Below are 19,698 nucleotides of genomic sequence, written 5' to 3'. Positions count from 1 at the left end.
GTTTTCTGATTGGGGGCGCCAAAACAAATACGCTGAAATCTAGAGGACCCCTTTCATCCTTTCCTACATTGCTAACCATTTTTATTTTCTCTCTTCGCAAAAACAAAACCTCTCTCACCAGAAAGACACAGATATTAAACTTTTTCAAATCTTCCACCTGAACCTTTTTTCCTTCTTCTTTAAACTCCATTTTCCTCCGTGCCATTGTTTTCCTTTCAGAATTCAACACCCTTTCGCGACGAACAAAAAAGGGTGTTAGGGTTTGCATTATCTGCCACGCTTTCCTCATTGTGGTACCCTGCACCTTCCTCACCGAGCCTTGCGTCTATCACTTCCATTGCGTTTTACTCTCTCTCTGCTTCGAAATTAGGGTTGATAGGTTTGGGGCTAATTCTTCTTCCGATTTCGAACCGAGTGAATTGGGGAAAATGTACGCTGATCGCGTGGAGAATGGAGGGCGGAGGTCCGTGAAGGAACGCTTAAATGGGAATGGTATCAGTGGCCCTACTAGGCACCAACAACATCGTCAAATCACTGGCAAGAGGTTTGCAATTCTTACTTCGTGTTTTTGAGATGATTTTCGATGCTTTTTGCGAGGTTTTAAATTCGGTTGTGGTTTCGCCTTGTATCTTGTTATTGCGGACAAATGTGGCTGATTTGACTACAATTGCGGTGGTGGAGACACTGGTGGCCACCTTTGTGATTTTGGTGCATGTTGTTGATTGAACTTGTTTCAGAAAATATCATGGGTTGGATTGGTATGGTATAACTATATAGTCATCGGAAACAGAATTGATTATCGTGTTAATATTTTTATTTATATTTACAATTTTTTATTAATAATAAATAGAATTAAATTATGGGAAAATATATATCACATTTCACTCATTCTTACCCTCTTTTTATTAATTCAATACAACTCTTTTTCAATTTTCTTTCTCTGTATTTTTTCCTTTTCCACACCCTCACTGTCCATCACCCATCTAGAAAAAGCATGAAATACTATGATCAGAAATGTTATTCTATATATAAACTAGGGTGTATGATCAGTTTTGGTTCTTTTTGCCACCCTGAGTTAATGAGGAGGGGCAAGTGTGCTAATTCTTATAGCTGCAGATCATCCAGTTATTTCCGTCATATTTGTCAGTCTTTAACAGCCACCTATGATGTAACTGTATGAAAATAAGAGTTCTACATTGAGTTCATTTGATGAATGCAAATTACGCAGATCACATGGAACACTCTTTTCATGTTTGTCTAAATGGTTATTTTTGTAACAGTTAATAGAGAGGTTACCCAATAGCTCTTCCCTACTCAATTGCCTTCTTCCTCTCCCATACTCTCTGCTTTTATGCAATTTCTTCAATTGAATTCGTGCCTTCTTTACTTCTATGTTCTATGCAGTGTTATCGACAGCTGACTGTGGTAAATGCAGAAAGCTAAAAATTCTTTATATCGCATACAGTGGAGAGTGCTGCAGTCTGCAGCTAAATGTTGGAATTGGCATAGTTGTTAGGAAAACAAATCTATTGTGTGTTTTAAAGTTTACGTTCATAATAGTAACTCATAATGGAAAGCAATTTAGTGGTTAAAAAAATTAAATTACATGCAAGTTAAAATAAGGTGCATAAAAATTGGCATAATGATAACTCCAAAGTTCAATTTTCCAGGACTAAATACTGATGAACACATTAAAAAGAAGCTATATATAAAAGACAAAATATCTATTCATTCTTCTATACCTCTAGTCGTTGTTGGGAGGGGTGAACTGAACACTTCAATGCCATACATCGTGGCCATAATAGCCATTTTCACGGAAGCTGAACCACACTAGAATCACAATAGTGGATTTTTAGGATTCATGAAATGCCATTATTCTATAGTGTCGCTATCACTGCTCTGCTGCCATATATTTGGGTGGTAACTAGAAATTTTGATGAATGTGACAAGTAACAAGGTGGGAAAAGATATTGTATTGTATGTTGCTAGGTTTAAATATGGTAAATACTACAAACTGATGGGGAATTAATGAGGATGTCAAACATAGGATGCCCAAGTGGGATGCCTTAAATGAAGAAAGGCATCAAGGGTTATTTGTGACCACAAAGTAACTCCAAACTCAAGCACATGTTATTAAAGGGGCAAGAGAATAAGGTCGTAGTGGTAAGTGGCATAATTGATAATGTTATAAGATAAATGTGTGGTCATACAAGAAAAAAACAGGATACGAAAAGATTATGTATGAGGAGAGATTGACATAGAAGAGTAGTTTATATTCTTTTTAGTTGTTTGAAGAGCGGAGGGAGGCCAAAAGGGCACTAAAGGAAGTGGTAAAGAGAGATCTCATGGTATATGTTGAAATGTAATGTTTCTTTATTGTTATTATTTATGTATGGAAACCCAATTGTTAGGTTAGGGTTTAGGAAGTGCCTAACCTTTTGTATTTTGCACCTTTGTACTTTATAAATACAATTGTAAATTGTGACAGTGTAATAAGGAAAAATACACTATTTTACTTAATTCAAGTTCTTCAACTTAATATTAAAGCCATGGGCTAGAGCTTATCTTAGTAAGATTTGTATTTGTTGGACATATCATTCCACTATCGGACCACCTATTAGTATCTAGTCCCATGCACGAGATGTATATACCTTAGCGTGAGGGGGTGTGTTGGAAGTCCTGCACACCTTATAAGTCGGTTTTGTGGGGTTGAGTTAGGTTTAAAGTTCACTTCTTAACATGGTATAAGAGCCAAAACTTTCATCCTCACTATGTGTCATGGATGTCGTCGTGTCCGTCGTTCACTATTGTCATCTGTTGTTGCATCTTCTCTGGCAAAGTCAAGGTTAGGTGCGTCTCAAGAAGTGTGATTCATCTTTGGTGGTCGTTGCCTCAGGAACCTCCACACTCGCTGTCGCTTTCTTGCCAGCTTCAGGTGCACGTTTGTCACGCCCTACCTTACTGGTGCCAGATTCACCCTGTGCCACTGTAGTTTGTCTCACCTCATCCTCCTGAACGTGTTGTTGTCCTTGTCCTTCTGTTTTGTTGGTCGTAGGTTACACCTAGGGGTTTTACCTCAAGCTAGGGTTTTCCTCTGGCATTTTTTTGGAATGGCTTCTCTTATTGGAATGACTTCCTCTCTATTTGCTATTCCTATTATTACCATTGCAAAACCCAACTAGAAAAATTACTTATCTTGGGCCGCTTTTGTGGAGTTATGGTTTCTTGGTTAAAGATACCATACTCATTTTGAACAAGATGTTTCTACTCTTCTGGATGAAGTAAAACCTCAGTGGCAGAAACTCGATTTTCAGTTATGTACTATTTAAATCTATTAAGTAAGAGGTCTTAGAAATTTTGATACCTTATAAGACACGCTTCTCTTTTCAGAAGATGGCACAAGACTTTTTTGCTAATGATGTACAAAGTCTCTTTGATACAACTCAAAGAGTAGCCTCAGTCAAACAACTCAATGTTTCTTTGTGGTTGATTCATTAGAATACATCAACAAGAACCTCGATATATTTTACATGTTCCTAATTTTGATAAGTCTACACTCAGATTTTGATAATGTATGTGACCAAGTTTTAGGTTGTGAAATCCTGTTAATAGAAAGTTTAGTTACTAGACTTCTTGATGGAGGAAATCCTTGGGTAGACCTCTAAAACACGCAGGGTTGGGTTGACACCTTTAGAGGGTGTTCATGTTCTTACCCATAATTAAGCACAATGCAAGACTTTAAAATATGAACTTTTCCAAGTTCCAATTGGGAACTTGAAGGATTCACAAAGGAGATGCAGTCCTTACTGCCGGTTTTCTGGTCAATAGGATGCCTTCTTCTCTTGAAAATAAAGTTCCTCACTCTATAATTTTTTCCGAACAATCCTCTGTACAATGTCTCTCCATGTGTATTTGGGTGTACTTCTTTTGTTCGTAATGTCTCTCTAGGTCTTGATAAACTTTCTGCAAAGGCTATTAAGTGTGTCTTTTTGGGATATTCTTGTCTTTAGAAAGGGTATAAATGTTATTCTCCCTCAACCAAACGGTATTATATGTCTGTTGATGTTACATTCTTTGAGGAAACACCTTTTTTGTTGTCCTCCATGGAGGATTGTTCATCTGTTCAACATATGCTTCCTCTACCATGTGATCCCTTGATTATTCATGTTTCTCCACCTTAAACTCAAAATGCAAATGGCATTGTTAAGCCACCTCTTCTCACATATCAACTTTGGAAACAAACTCAAACTTGAAACACTCCTTCCTTGCTTGAAGACCCCCAAGGCTCAGATCCTCCTCCACTAGATTCCCAAACCATGGATCCTTCATTCTCCTCGCCTTCTCTTAACTTTGATCATGCTTGGCCTATTGGCCTTTGAAATGGTATTCTCTCTACTCATGATCCATATCCTGTTTATAATTTGACTTATCGTTGTTTGTCTCCTCTATATTTCTCCTTTGTTAAACTCCTTGTCTACCATTACGGTTCCCAATAATGTTCATGAGGCACTTGGGAACTTGTCCCTCTTCCTCATAGTAAGAAGCCCGTGGGCTGTAGATGGTTTTATGCTATTAAGGTTGGTCCTACTAGTCCAATAAATCGTCTCAAAGCTCGTCTAGTAGCTAAGGGATATACTCGGGTTTATAGGTTATCAAACTCGTGAGTTTACGTAAACTCGTGAGAGTCGAGTAAACTCGACTCGTAAACTCAACTCGTAAATTCGTAAGAGTTTACTTCAGATGAAAAATACTATATAAATAATATCTTAATTCAAATAACTCTACAAAATTATATAACTTTAAATAAATAAAATTTATAGATATATTGTTCATAGAAATAAATACTATAAAACATAAATACTTTAAAACATAAATACTTGGATTATTGTCATTAATTTTGATACATTTCATTAAATATATAATAAAAAAAGACCAAACGACCTTGTTTTTCTTAATTTTTCCCCCTTTCAAGCTCCTAAAATCGCTCCAAACTCGCGATTCTACACGATCTTACCGATTTCACAATTAATTCTACCGAATTTACGCAGAAAAGAGTTTACTTCCGAGTTAACTCGGAAGCCATGTCTGGGAACGTAAACTCGTAAGAGTTTAAGAGTTAACTCGAGAGTTTGATATTGTGATACTTTTTATCCTATGGCTAAAACCAGTATTATTCGTCTTTTCCTTGCTATAGCTGCCATTCGTTAGTGGTCCATTTATCAGTTGTACATTAAAAATGCCTTTCTTCATAGTGATCTAGAAGAGGATTGAAATGATTTGATACTGATCATTTAGTTTTTTATGGTCATTCTTCTCCTAACAAATTTGTTTATCTTATGGTTTATGTTGATGATATTGTTATTACAAGAAATGATGTCACCAAAATTGCATAGTAAAGAATCATTTGTTCAGCCACTTTCAGACCAAAGATCTAGGTCATCTAAAATGTTTTCTTGGTATTGAAGTGGCACAATCATGTCATCATTTCACAAAGAAAATATGCTCTTGATATTTTGGAGGAAACTGGCCTAACAAATTGCAAGCCCATTAATAGCTATGAACTCAAATCAAAAGTTAATGAGAGACCAAGGTGAACTTTTCTTAGACCTAGATACATACAGAAGGTTGGTTGGAAAATTCATCTATCTTACCATAACAAGACTTGATCTTTCTTATTGGGTGGGATTTGTTAGCCAATTCATGCAAAATTCACACATTGATAATTGGAATGTTGTGATTCACATTCTTAGATATGTAAAAGAGAACCAAAGACAGGAATTGTTGCATGAGAACAAAGGAAGTACTCGAGTTGAAGGATATTGTGATGCTGATTGGGCTAATTGTCCAATTGACAGAAGATCTACCATAGGATATTGTGTATTACTTGGAGAGGGAATCTTGTATTTTAGAAAAGTAAAAAATAAAGTGTTGTTGCTCTGTAGAACGAAATATCGATCTATAACTCTAACTACATGTGAATTTGTGTGGATTAAACAACTCCTTCAAGAGTTGAAATTTTGTGAAAATGAGCGGATGAAGTTGTACTGTAATAACCAAGCAGCCCTTCATATTGCCTCCAATCCAATGTTTCATGAGAGAACAAAACATATTAAAATTGATTGTCATTTTGTTAGAAAGAAGCTACTGATCAAGTATAATAAGTTGTTACCTATTTAATTCGTCTAATGCATGGTTATGTGAAGAGTTCTTGTTATATATTGAACATAAAGTTTCTGAAAGAGGCCACCAGCACTACCCATAAAACCTATTTTGAAGACTTCTTTTTGGGAACATGCTCCATGTGGAGGTGTCTACAGCAACCAAGGGCTTCCCTGCTGAAGCACTATCCCGGTGCTATAGTGCACTATTGTCGTCCCTAATATAAAAAATACATAGAAGAGTGGTTGTCCCACTATATGCTTTAGTGTTTTTGGGATCAACCATTACAGTCCCCTATCCAGGATATAAAACACTTATTTTCATTCATCTGCTGAGCATCTTCTTTTTCAGTGTACTTGATTGGTTACTGAAAATGCTTTATTTAGCATGCACATCAGTTGTTTGCATGTTTGTTGTGATTATAACTTAATGATATAATCAAAATTAATTTTTTCTTCTTAAATTACAGGTCGAGGCAAGATGATAAGTGGGAACATGATCTCTTTGATGATGATGAACCACGGATCACTAGTATGGATAAAGTTATTCTCATATAAGCAACTGTTGTTGGGTGCCAATAATTTTTTTTTATGGGTTTTGACTGTTTGTTAATGACTTGTGATTGTGAAGATCGCAAGGTTAGCGCTCAAGATCTACGCCTCAAGCTTCAAAGGAAAGGTCTTCAACCTGCATCTCAGAGTGGAAAGAGTTATGCTCCAAAGATGCGGGATCTCCGTGAAAGGCTATCAGGGACAATGACAGTACAACCTACCAATGTTGATCCGCCCAAATCAAAAACTGTTAAACCAAGCAGTAAAAGTGTTGGTGCTGAGGCCCCTGCAGCGCAGATCAAAAGGCCAGCTGACCCAGCTCCTAAAAGGTCACGGAAGGTATTATTCTTGTTATATAATGGCTTTAATTGTCAATTTGAACTTTTTGTTATATATGACAATGTCGGATCATCACCTATTGATCACATTTGTATATCCTATTACGTTTCATGTTAAACTGGTTATGCATTTGTTGATATTCTAGAACATTTATTCTTGAAGAACTGATCTAGAATCTGTTCGAATTTCTTCCTGCATAGTTCTTTGAGTAGGTACATGCATAGGTGGTCTCTAGTGTGTGCAACAAAACTGGATGGATGTAGAATATAAATATTCTTTAGAAAATTACTAGGAATAATAATCAAGTTCAGGTTACCATAAGACAACTTTATAATATTTCATTTATATAATATTAAAAAAGTATATATTATATACAAACTGATATTTTAACCATTTAATTTAGTGAAAATTAAGTTTATCCACATTTGATTATGATAGCCCAATTGATCGAACTTCTAAAATGTCATAATTTAAAAAATGGGAGACATCTATGAATTGAAATTACAGGACCTTCATCAGAGTAGTTTTGCAGATAATGAGGACTGGTATATGCTGGTAAAAATATGGTACTGCTAGTAAGTTATAGTATGGTCGAAGACAACATTTGTTACAGTAGTGGTATTGTTTGATATTTTCTGGTGAAAGGTAGCATTGATTTGGCATTCAATGCACACTTCTTGTTAGTTAAGATATATATTAGATCGTGTGGCCTTGTACTATAATGGTGGATATGAATAATTTTCTTCAAATTTAATTCAACATACTAGCAGCTTTTAGCTTGTGTTTGTTTCTGGATGTTTACTGTAGTAGAGGATTGAAATGTGGGTGGGAGTGTTGATTGGATCAAGCAATTTGAAGAGATTTGGGCAGACTGATTTGCGGGGAAGAGGGGATGAGTTATCTTCGCTCCACAACAGAGAATAGGGGAGAAAGACAGCACATATATACAATTACATATTTGGTCCTGGAGCGTTTTCTCTTTTTCAGTTGATGGCGTGTATTTCTATTACATATTTACGGAGTTAAAATTAATTAGTTTACAGGAGTTAAAATTTAAATTAGTTAAAATTTTATTTTAGATTATTTTTATGATCAAGGGTAAAATGGTAATCTTCTATTTTTATCAATTAAAACCTTTTTTTTAATCTATAAAACTCATCTCATCACTCACTAACTTTCATCTCAAATACCTTCGTTTTTACCATCTTTCCTTTGATCCAAACAATTTCACTTTCACCTCTCTTTCCCCTCAAATCCACTCCTCCAAATCCATCTTCCAAAACAAATGCATGCACCTTTAATTTACTTGTTGGTTGCCAATTTTGTGCATAATCATGTATGTATTTAGTTAATTTTGTTGTATTATGTAAATTTTTACTTTTCCTAATTTTTATGTTCATACTTCGCAAAGCTATATCATTTTCCCCCAGATTTCTTTATGTAATCGTTAACTTTCTTTTACTAAATAATGGGAAATTAGAAGATATAAATTCTGGTTCTTGTTTTACAGGCTGATTCTTCAATTGATGACTTTTTGCGGTCCTTGGGTCTTGAAAAGTACATCATTACTTTTCAGGCTGAAGAAGTATGTTATACATCTTTTTAACTTTTTTCTACCATTAGAGAAAGTTCATTGCCATGATTGGTTTTTTATTTGACCATCAAGATCTAATATTTCTGGGAAAAAACTGTTTTTCAGGTTGATATGACAGCTCTCAATCATATGACTGATGAAGATCTCAAGGCTATGGGTATACCAATGGTATGCATTGAACTAGTCTTGGAATTTTGTACTTTTCATGCTTGTCTGTTTCCAATGGCGATGTCATGCAGTTCCATTGATAATGTGACTCATGTCAATGCCTGCTATTTGGAATGCATTCTATACTCTGCATTTTTTATGGATTTGTGTTAAATTGACCCTATTTATGTAGCAACGTGCAATATTTACTCGACTTTGGTAGTTAGGTTCATTTCAAGTGGAGGGGTAACTGCACATTTTTAAGTGTATCCCTTCAAATAAGTAGCTGCTTTTGAATAAGACTAGGCATCTAGCTTCCATATGATGATCCTCATAGAAAGTAGACTTTAAACCTAATTGAACCTCACTAAGTTGGCTTCATAAGGTGAGGTGGGTACCCATATATATTATGATTTGAAGATTGTGCTTTCCTAAGAATCCACTTTTTTGTGATAGAAGTCAAGAAAATCCTCAGACACCAGTGTCGTGTGTCCCCAATGTGAGGCCAAGCAGAGAGCTGCAACTGCCATATGACAACTACACAAAAACGCCAAGAAGAAGCACGTCGTTTTGGGAGATCTGACTAATGTCCCAAATGCTGCCATAGTTGCAGTTTCAGAGATTAAAAAACGGAAAAAAAAAATGGGTTTGGGATCTCAAATAATGAAGCTACTAAGCATAGGATGCTGGAATCAGGAATCGGCTATCAGAAATTCAGAATCCTTTCTATAGAAGAAATTGCTGATGCGGTTTTGGAGTTTGGGCTAGAATGAACTGGAGAATACTTGCTTGCTGATTTATAACTCAAAAGTGTCAATTTCTGAAGTTCCAGCTAAGAACATTCCCTTAATATGTCTTTTTATTTGGGATTCTGGAGATGTTGGAGAGAAAATAGCCTATTTAGATAGCCGGAATGATCATCAGTATGATTTGAAATTTGAAAACGTAAAAATCAAGCTCTTCCAAAACCTATAGTTGGAAAATCAGCTTAGAATCTGGAGAGAAAATAGCTTTTAGCTAGATGGTTGGAGCGATCACCAGTGTAATTAGAAATTAAAAGAAAAACAAAATCAAGTTCTTACAAAACAATGCTTGGAAAATGAGTTCAGAGATACTAGAGAAGTCGGAGAGAAACAGCTTAGTTGGATAGCTGGAATAATTATCAGTCAGAAAGTTCATGGCAAGCAAAGCAGGTTATTGGGACCCAAACTTTTTAAACTTGAAAAATGACATTTTGATGGAGACAATGCTTGTGCATCAAGGACAAAGCTGGGACAAGGCATCAGAGCAAATTCAAGAGTCTGGTACATATGGGAAAAGCTGTGGCTAGACATTTGGGAAAAGCTGGGGGCATTCAATTTGAAAATTTGGATCTGGACATCTAGGAAAAGTCAGGGCTAGTGAATCTGGGAAAATCCGGGGTGATTTTAAATCTTATTTTCATGTAAATTCTATTTTTAGTGTCACACTTAATGTCCCATCAATAAAGCTCCACTTAGACAAGTCCATTATGGAACGTCCACTATTGTGTGATGATAGGTTCAGGGGGAAGTATTTGTTAGAAGGAATAAGGGTAATAGACAATTATAACGGTCTGTGAGGTGGGTTGTTGTAAAAAGACTATTATATGTAGTCTGTACAGGGGTTAGCGAAAGGAAGGGAGAGACAGGTCCTCTCGAAAGACCTTGGATTTGTGTGTGTAAGTGTAACAGTCACTACATACAGACCAAGCTTTCTGGTTTTCATAGGAAGATCCTTCAAGAACCTGTCTTGGAGTTTTTTATAGTCTTAATAAAATCTGGGTACCTATCAATTGGTATTCAGAGCCTCTTTCCTGGTGCTGTGGTGGTTGTTGGGGGCATGGTGAATACAAGAATGGAGGCAATATTGGATGAGCTGGAGAAAATAGTGCAAGAACACGATAATGAGAATCATAGAAGGTTCCAACGATTGGAGGAGATGATTGAGGGGCTAACGGTGGTGGTAGAAAGATTAGTGTCCTCTAATAAACATACAGATGATAACCCTTCTGTTGCAAAGGGAGGCAGTGGTGGTAGAAAGATTAGTGTCCTCTAATAAACATACAGATGATAACCCTTCTGTTGCAAAGGGAGGCAGTGACGACAGCGGGGATAATGAGGGAGGAGGTTCAGTTGTGGCTTCTTCAAAATGGAGGAAGTTGGACATTCCTGGTTATGCAGGAGATGAGGCTTATGGATGGACTAACAAGTTAGAGAGGTATATTCGGTTGAAAGGAGTTAGTGAAGAGGAGAGGGTGCAGGCTATTATGGTTGCCTTGGAGAGGAAAGCCCTAAATTGGTTTCAATGGTGGGAAACCTGCAATCCAAATCTCATGTGGGAGGCTTTCAAGGGGGTGGTGGTTTGCTGGTTTCAGCCAACAATGCTTCAAAATCCTTTTAAGTATTGATTGGGCTATGCCAAACTGGGCTGGTGGGAGAATATATTGAACAGATTGAACAATATGCTGGATTCTTGAAAGGAATACAAGATTATTTTATTGGCATATTCTTGAATGGTTTGAAGGAAGAAATATAGGCTGAGGTTAAGTTGTATGAGCCCAAGAATCTTGCTGAGTTAATGATGAAGGTTCAAATGGTTGAAGAAAAGGTTAGAGTCATCACCAAGGGGTAACAAGGTGAAACTTCATGGAGGGGATATTGATAGGTTCAGGGGGGAGTATATGTTAGAAGGGATAAGGGTAACATAGAATTATAACTGTCTGTGAGGTGGGTTGTTGTAAACAGACTATTATATATAGTCTGTACAGGGGTTGTTTTCAGTAGTTTTTTTGGAGAAAATTGTAAGTGAAAGGAAAGGAGAGACAGGATCTCTCAGAAGACCTGGGATTTGTGTGTACTAGTCACTAGATACAGACCAAACTGTCTGGTTTTCATAGGAAGATCATCCAAGAACCTGTCTTGGAGTTCTTAACACTGTTAATAAAATCTGGGTACCTATCATGTGATGTACAGACTGAGTTCTGAAACCAGTTCTCATTTCTTTTATGCATTGCTTGGTAGTTTCCTTTTTACGGAATGAGCTTTAAGCTTTGTTTGGATGAAGATTTTCAGAAGAAAGTGGTTCAAACTACGAGGGAAAAGATCGAGTAGAAAATAGATAGATTTTGAAGTTTTTTGGGTTGAGAGAAGTAAAAAAATATGGAGAAAAATAATTGAGTGTATTGTTAAAACATATTTGCTCCAGAGAATATATTTACATTGTAAAAAATTTATAGGTGAGCAAATTATTGGTGCTTTGGTAAAAACTGGCTTTGCGGGAAGGACATTGTATTTTAGTATTTTCCTATGATAAATATTTGACTAATATCTTGGTATTGTAACTCCATTCTTCCGTACCTTTTCTCTGTCAAATATGCTCTTTTTTTATTTGTAATTCCCATATTTAGTTAAACACATTGTGGTTACACTTTGTTTTTTCCAGGGACCAAGAAAGAAGATACTTTTAGCATTGGAGTCGAAAGTCTGACATGTATCGGAAATTATTGATGTTCTTAGCTGGATAAACTTGTTTATGGACGGTGGTGGGTGATCAGGATCTAAAAACCAAGTGTAATAATAGCATAGGTCTTCGATTATTTTCCCCTTATTTTAGACATTAATGAAGATAGTTTTGGAGTTTATTACCCGGTCAACATCCTGAAACACTATTGATTGTACCTAGTAATTAGTAGATTTGAGAATTCACCTTTTGAATCAATAGCTTTTGCCTCGAGGATGTTAATATGACCCATTTTTCAAAATTTGATGACCTTCTAATGATAGGATCAGTAGAAGAATCTGATTTTCAATACCCCAAAATTGACACCAAAATGCTAATTCAGGCATGGATTTACTAATTTGTCAGGCCATTACTTGTTCCAAGTGATTTAAATTGCTGTTCGTGTGGGAATTATATCACATGGATAATTGGTGGCATCTTTTTTGCTTTACAGTTGAACTTTGGAAGACCGACTCTGCCGTGAAGTGTTCTAATATTTAAGTGTTCTTAATATTGACACCAAAATCATGATAGTCACGCACCTCCACCCAATGGAAGTGTTCTAATATTGAAAAGTAAGATTCGAATATCTAACTTAAATGTACATTTGAAGGCATTTATAATTAAGACAAATCTTTTCTCTAATGACCTCAGCAGAAACAAAAGATAACCTGTCAGGAAGCTGGGTAAGAATCCTAACTAGCTTTTTCTCTCACACGCACAATAGTAAAATTCAGAACATAATTGAATGTAAAAACTAGTTATATTCATAATACAATGTACATAGGAGCTTAACCTCCTTCACCTGGTTCATAGACTGGTCAACAAAACTCAAAGTATCTCACACCTCTTCTGAAACAAACAAAAGGGTTCTTATATAAGCCCGGTTCCTGCTCTCAACTAATTGTTAAACAGTTAGTTATTATTATGTCTTACCCGTTTCTTTTCATACACTCTCCAAGCCTTAACATTACTCCCCCATTGAGAATCAACCTTCTTCCCAAGGTTGAAGTCAGGAAATTGTTATTGGATGTAATGTTCCTCTTCTTAGGTGGCACCCTCCAATTCTGGAGGCTTGGGTGGTGGCAAATCCTCTTCTAATGTCTTCCATTCTTCCTGGATTTTATTAACTTCCAGCCTTCTACACCTCAAATCCTCCACTGATGCAATATAATCATTTCTCGTGCTCAATGTGTCAATTATGCGAAAAGACTCTCGTAATCCATTCATCATCGCTCCCCGGCCAGTATTTGGGTGCTCTTGGCACGTTACTTCATCAGCAAAAAAAAAAAAATAGTTGTCACTTGATCTCCCTACTATATCATAGTAATCTCCCAAACGAATAGAATGTGTAGGTTGTAATTCCCTCTCAACAGTGGTAGCAGCTGTGTGATTTGCTTTAAGTGAATGCTCTGTTACCTCCATACTTTTATTACCAGCTTTGAATTCTACCAAGTACCTGTAATAGTCTCCTTTCATCTTATAATAAAACATCGTGGACCCCACGATATTTGTGGATGGGATAAGATGCTCATCTAAAATTATCCTAATAGCATTGTAAGTATTAGACAACTCCCTCTCGACCTTGTGCCTATAATCCCTTATGCGCTTAACATTCAACTCATTCCCTTTTGACTCCTCTTTCTACTTTATCGATGACAAGATCCTCCATGAAACTCTCTGTGACCCCACCACATTTTTGTATCCCACAGAGAACAAGTTCCTCTCTTCCACACTCCGCTCAACGTCCAGCTTCGCCATCTTCTTCCTGGCATCCACCATTTATGCACACCTATTTTGTTTCGTTTCTTCACTGCTTCGATTTGATTCGACCATCGCCACCACACCTCCTCGGCCTACACTCTACACCCGCGCTGATGGGTTTTTATTTCCGCTCCAACCCCCATCCTTATTTCCCTTACGGTCTTCCTCCATTTCCCTAACGATTCGCATGATGACCACCAGTGCTTGGGGATCTTGTATTCGAACTTGATTTCGTATATCCTCCTGCAACCCCGCGAGGAAATACTCCAGTAGTTGTTCCTCTGGCAACTTCTTCGTCTGCCTCGCCAGACCCTCGAAATCTGGGACGAGCTCATCCATTGTTCCCATTTGTTTAGTCGCCGATAATTGCACCAAGACTGACCCTCTGTTTCGATCCCCAAACCTCATTACCAACGCATCCTTCAACCCTTCCCAGGATTGGTTCCTAACCTTCATTCTCCAGACCCTGATCCAGTATCCTGCACTCCCTTCCATACTAATGTATGTTAATCGCACTTTCTCCTCCTCCAAGACGCCCTGCACTTTGAATTTTTTTTTTCGTGCAATTGGTCCAATTTAGCGGATCCAAACCCTCAAAAAGGGGCAATTCTACCCGCTTTTGCCACCCGCCATGACTTTCGTCGTGCTCTCCGTCTCTTCCTCTGATCTCGTCTTCCCGCCTCGCCCTCCGATTGGCGTTTACAGACGCTTGACTACCGTCAAATATCCCCTCCTGGTCACGCGCCCTTCCTCCCAAAATCCGCATGACTTCCTGCAAGTCTTGTTGTATCGCCATCGTATCTTGGCGTAGTGCTACGTTTTCAGCCTTTATTTCGTCGACCGCTATCTCCATGGCTTCCAACTTGTTCTCCACCACACTCAGTCTTCCATCGAGTCTGCCTTCCATTGCTCTCTTCTCCTTTCAATTGGATCCGACAGTCCCCTCCCAAACGTATCTGGTAGGTCGGACCTCTTTGTTAGGAACCTTGGTAAGAATCCTAACTAGCTCTAAAACTCAGAACATAATTGAATGTAAAAACTAGTTGTATTCACATCAAGAATACAATGTACACAGGAGCTTAACCTCCTTCACCTGGTTCATAGACCAGTCAATAAAACTCAAAGTATCTCACGCCCCTTCTGAAACAAACAAAAGGATTCTTATATAAGCCCTGTTTCTGATCTCAACTAATTGTTAGACAGTTAGTTATTATTCTGCCTTACCCGTCTCCTTTCATACACTCTCCAAGCCCTAACATAACCACTACTTTTGTAACAACAAACCAAACTTGAAGTGTATAATAGAAACACCTATGGAAATTGAAGACTTATCAAATGTTGAAACAAAAAACATCATATTTATAGAATTAAAAATATATCCAAATGTTGAAACAAAGTACATATTTGTAGAATTAAAAATATATCTAACCCTGATAGCAACTTCCTAATTAGGTTGGGTTAAAACTAGAAGAAATGTTATGGTGAGGTGAATAGGTGTAGAAGTAAGGTGGATGTTGGTAGGTTAGGTTCTTGACCCTGGTGCTTTATGGATGAAGAAATGGTGTTTGGGTGGTGCTCTTAGAGAGGTTAGACCAACTCTAGAGGAAAGTAACTAGAGTAGATCACATAGGATGTTCTAGCCTTTGGTGACTTAAGATGAATATTATGACACAAAAATGACAACATATCTTTATTCAAATTTAAAGGTGAATACAATAGGGGACACTTCTGTTTATAGGCCAAGGATGTCTCCAATTTGTAGAAATAAGACTTAAAAACTCAAACATGGCTAGTTTGGAGAAAAAGATGAAAAATTCTCTCCATTAAAAAGAGGACATGTGATCACTGTCTATGAAAAATCTTTTCCAATGTGAGCATGACACATGACCATTCTTTCAAAGGTTGGACGACTTACTCACTAAGTTAGGTTGAAAACTTTGACCAAGAAAAAGAGGACATATGGTCACTACCTATGGAAAATCACACATGGCCACTCTCATAGGTTAGACGGTCCATTCCTTTGCTCACCAAGCTAGTTTGTAAACTTTGACCCTTGATCAATCTAACTTATAAAAATTTGCTAAATTTATTTTATTCTTATAATACTAGATTTCACTTTGAGATTCTAAGTAAAATTTTATTAATATCGCAATTTAATTTTTATTGGTGTGAGAATATAAAATTATGTTCCTAACTTTTGGAAGTGTTGTTATCTGAACAATACCTATTATATACACTTGAATTTAGGATGGATTACATAAACTGATCGGAAAAAATATATTCTTGAATGGATTTTAAACCATTTGAAAAATTCATTCTATAAGACTGTATGATAATATAAGTGTCGTCGTTACACGTTCTCAAAATGAATACTATGGAATAAGTAAAGATTAATCATAAATATCCATTTTAAGGGAAAATGAGTTTAACCATTTTTAAAATGTTAAATTTCCTTCTTTTTTTTTTTTCTAGAATTGTTTCTAATGCTTTGCGAATCTATTCAGGATAAATTTTAACTACTCTTCATGCAATGTACCTCTCTTATTATAAATAAATGAAAGACTTAATTATTCCTTGGTTGGAAAATTTTCAATTGATTTTTGTTGAACTTTCTTATTTTGCTTGTTATGGACCAAATGTGGTCTAGAGTAAATCCAAAGATTATCATTCCTAACTTTAAATTAATTGATACTTTAAATAAAACTATATTCAACAACTTATTTTTTCAATCTTTTATAATAAAAACTAGGTATGATATCTCTTGAATATACATATAAGATATTCTATTTATAATAGAAGAAATATGAGTTAAATTCAAAATACAAATAAGGAATAATAACAAACAAATTGAAAATAAAAGATAAAGATAAGATATCTATTTAAGATATCTTATAATATAATATATCTAACACTTTCTTTAAGGCTAATGCATACAAATAGTATCTACCAAATCGTATCTACCAAACTTGTTATTGATTTAATCAATTAAGACTTAGTAAAAATATATATATGTTTTTGTACTTAAGTGACACCAAATTGTTAGTGTTTGTGAAGACGACATAGAAGAAGAAATATCAACATAAAAGGCTCTTTTGAACAACAAATCTGGAAAGTTACTTTATATAAATCTCTTCTAGTAAATTGTCATTGAGAAATGCATTATTGATATCTAGTAGATAAAGCGACCACATTTGAAGAGCCACCACGACTATAGATAAACTAAGAAAAGTCATATTTGTCACAAGAGAAAAAGTATATATGGACAGGTCAAACACACCAATGACAGAAGATAGGTCATAAGAGACAGCAAAAAAGCCATGGATGAACAGAAGAGAAAAATCCTAAAATCCAAGATTCTCTAATCAAGGCACTTAAAAGAGAAAAAAAAAAGCGACCTCGACACTCTAAAGACGCAGGATAGACTTGAAAGAGTTGTTAGAGGTGATCTCGATGTTCTAAATCGTTGTGGAACGAAATTGGAACTCCAATTGCAACGATAGATGACACTATCAACGACAATGAGAAGTGCAAGCAATGAATTTTTTTTCCTAAAAAAATCTTAGACTCTAAATACCATGTTGAATATAATAAAAACGATATATAAGATTAATCTCCCTATTATTATTATTATTATTATTATTATTATTATTATTATTATTATTATTATATATATATATATATATATATGGGGTTTGCTAATTTACGTAAAGTGATTTGTCAGTTGGTACATTTTAGCAAAGTGTACCAAGTTTTAGGTTACAAAAATGTCCCTGTTAAAAAAAATCAACTTTAAATCCAAGGGTATTTTAATAATTTTAAAATTTAATTTAAAATAAAAAAATAAAAAGTAGTTATGAAAAATCCTGATTGGTCCACGTGTACGAGAGAAGTTATAATTTTTTATATATTTTTTAAAAGGTGGTTGTTTTTTAAAATAAAAAATAAAATAAAAGGTACTTGTATTTTTAACCCAGACGGGTTCTATAAATCCATACGGGTTCTATAAACCCAAAAGGTTCTATAAACCCAGACGGATTATTCACCCATTTTTAAAAAACAACGTAACTATAAAAATTAGGGTTAAATATGCTTTTAGTCCCTGAAGTTTCACTGATTTTTGGTTTTAGTCCCTGCATGAAACATTGATGGCATTTAATCCTTATAGTTTTGAAACTGTTGTAAATAGTCTCTAATTTTAAACGGCGTTAATTTTTATTTGACGTGGCTAACGTCCAATGCCAAGCGTGATTTTATTCTCTCCACGTTTTCTTTTTTTTTTTATTCTAAATTTGCAATGAAGTCCCTAATTTCTACAATGTTTACACTTTAGCATTAACACTGCAATTAGGGTTCAGAAAGGGTAGCCATCTCACAATACAGAAACACATAAGGGGAAACGTAGATCGCTGTCGAACCTCCAACGCAAGGCTGCCGCCGCCACCTAGCCTCCATGCCGCCACAAAAACCTTAACCAACCACTTGCAAACTCCGAGCAGAAGAGCCACCGTCATCTCCTTCAAATTGCGCCGCCACCGTCGAGAGAGAAAACCAGAGCCACCAGATGGTGATTTCATCTTCACCGGACCACCTTGTGCAAGCCAGCGCGTCAACCTCCAAAAACCTACAGGAATCAAGCCAAGAAGCCAAAGACCCAAGTTTCTAGGTGAAGGCCAAGGACAAGTTTCTCGCTCTCCCTCTTGTTTTGGATTCTTCTCACCCCAAAACAAGTTCCTCTCTGATGGGTTCCATCTCGCACGTGATCACCACCTACCTCACTCTCCCTCACCTACCCTTTATGTGTTCCAATGGACTACGAATTTCTTGCTTCAATCCCCGTCTCCTCCCGTTGCCACCCACCAGTGTCGCGTCGGCGTCTTTGCGGAGGTGAGCAGCTCGAGTCGCACCATTTTCAGCATTGATTTCAGTGACCCCATTCAGCATTGATTTCAGCGACCCCGATTGTCAAGATTGGGAGGCTCGTTTCAGACTTCCCCCATCTCACCGACATCTTCCCAGATGCTCCTCCCATTCTTTCCACCTTTTGTCTCAAAATGAAGTTGGTTGGTAGGTCTAGTTTTCTTCTCTTTACCCTCTGTTTGCTACTATGGAAACATTGTTGTGTCTGGGGTGAGGATTTTTATGCTTTTAAAATTCAACCAATAGAGAAAAGGATTGGGATTTTGGACAATGGGCAAAGGACAAGTTTCGGATTGCTGCATATTGTACTCCACCCGCATTGCCAGATATTATAACTGCCCTCAGACCGTATATGCCATAACTTCCAAGAAGTTTACCTTCAGTGTCCACCAATTCAGTTTTGGCTGATGGAAGGTTTCAGGTGAAGGCACAAAGTAGAAACAGAGAAAAGAAAAGAAAAGAATCAAAGTGCAAACATAGAAGAAATTAAGGGCTACTGGGCAAATTTGGAATAAAAAGAAAACAAAATATGGCACAGAATAAATTCATAATTGGCATGAAACGTGGATTGGCCATTAGCCACGTGAAACAAAAGTTAACGCCGTTCAAAATTAGGGACTATTTATAACAGTTTCAAAACTATAAGGTTTAAATGCCATCAATGTTTCATGCAGGGACTAAAACCAAAAATCAGTGAAACTTCAGGGA

General features: G+C 36.4%; 2 protein-coding genes across 2 annotated transcripts; one reads left to right on the top strand and one right to left on the bottom strand.

Moving 5' to 3' along the window:
- LOC106774366 (ankyrin repeat and SAM domain-containing protein 6) lies at positions 1 to 12,543 on the top strand. Its single transcript, XM_014661342.2, has 6 exons — positions 1 to 544; positions 6,629 to 6,690; positions 6,790 to 7,049; positions 8,560 to 8,634; positions 8,749 to 8,811; positions 12,253 to 12,543. Exons 1-6 carry the CDS (start codon positions 429 to 431, stop codon positions 12,295 to 12,297), a joined length of 621 nt encoding a protein of 206 aa, XP_014516828.1. The 5' UTR covers positions 1 to 428; the 3' UTR covers positions 12,298 to 12,543.
- An 813-nt stretch (positions 12,544 to 13,356) lies between these two features.
- Positions 13,357 to 13,788, bottom strand: LOC106773391 (14-3-3 protein zeta-like). The gene has a single exon (XM_014660088.1). The coding sequence runs from the start codon at positions 13,786 to 13,788 to the stop codon at positions 13,357 to 13,359; it is 432 nt and encodes a 143-aa protein (XP_014515574.1).
- Positions 13,789 to 19,698: the final 5,910 nt, after the last annotated feature.

Source organism: Vigna radiata, chromosome 9 (assembly GCF_000741045.1).
Source record: "Vigna radiata var. radiata cultivar VC1973A chromosome 9, Vradiata_ver6, whole genome shotgun sequence".
NCBI classification, from domain to species: Eukaryota; Viridiplantae; Streptophyta; class Magnoliopsida; order Fabales; family Fabaceae; genus Vigna; species Vigna radiata.
This window is presented reverse-complemented; position numbering and strand designations above follow the sequence as displayed.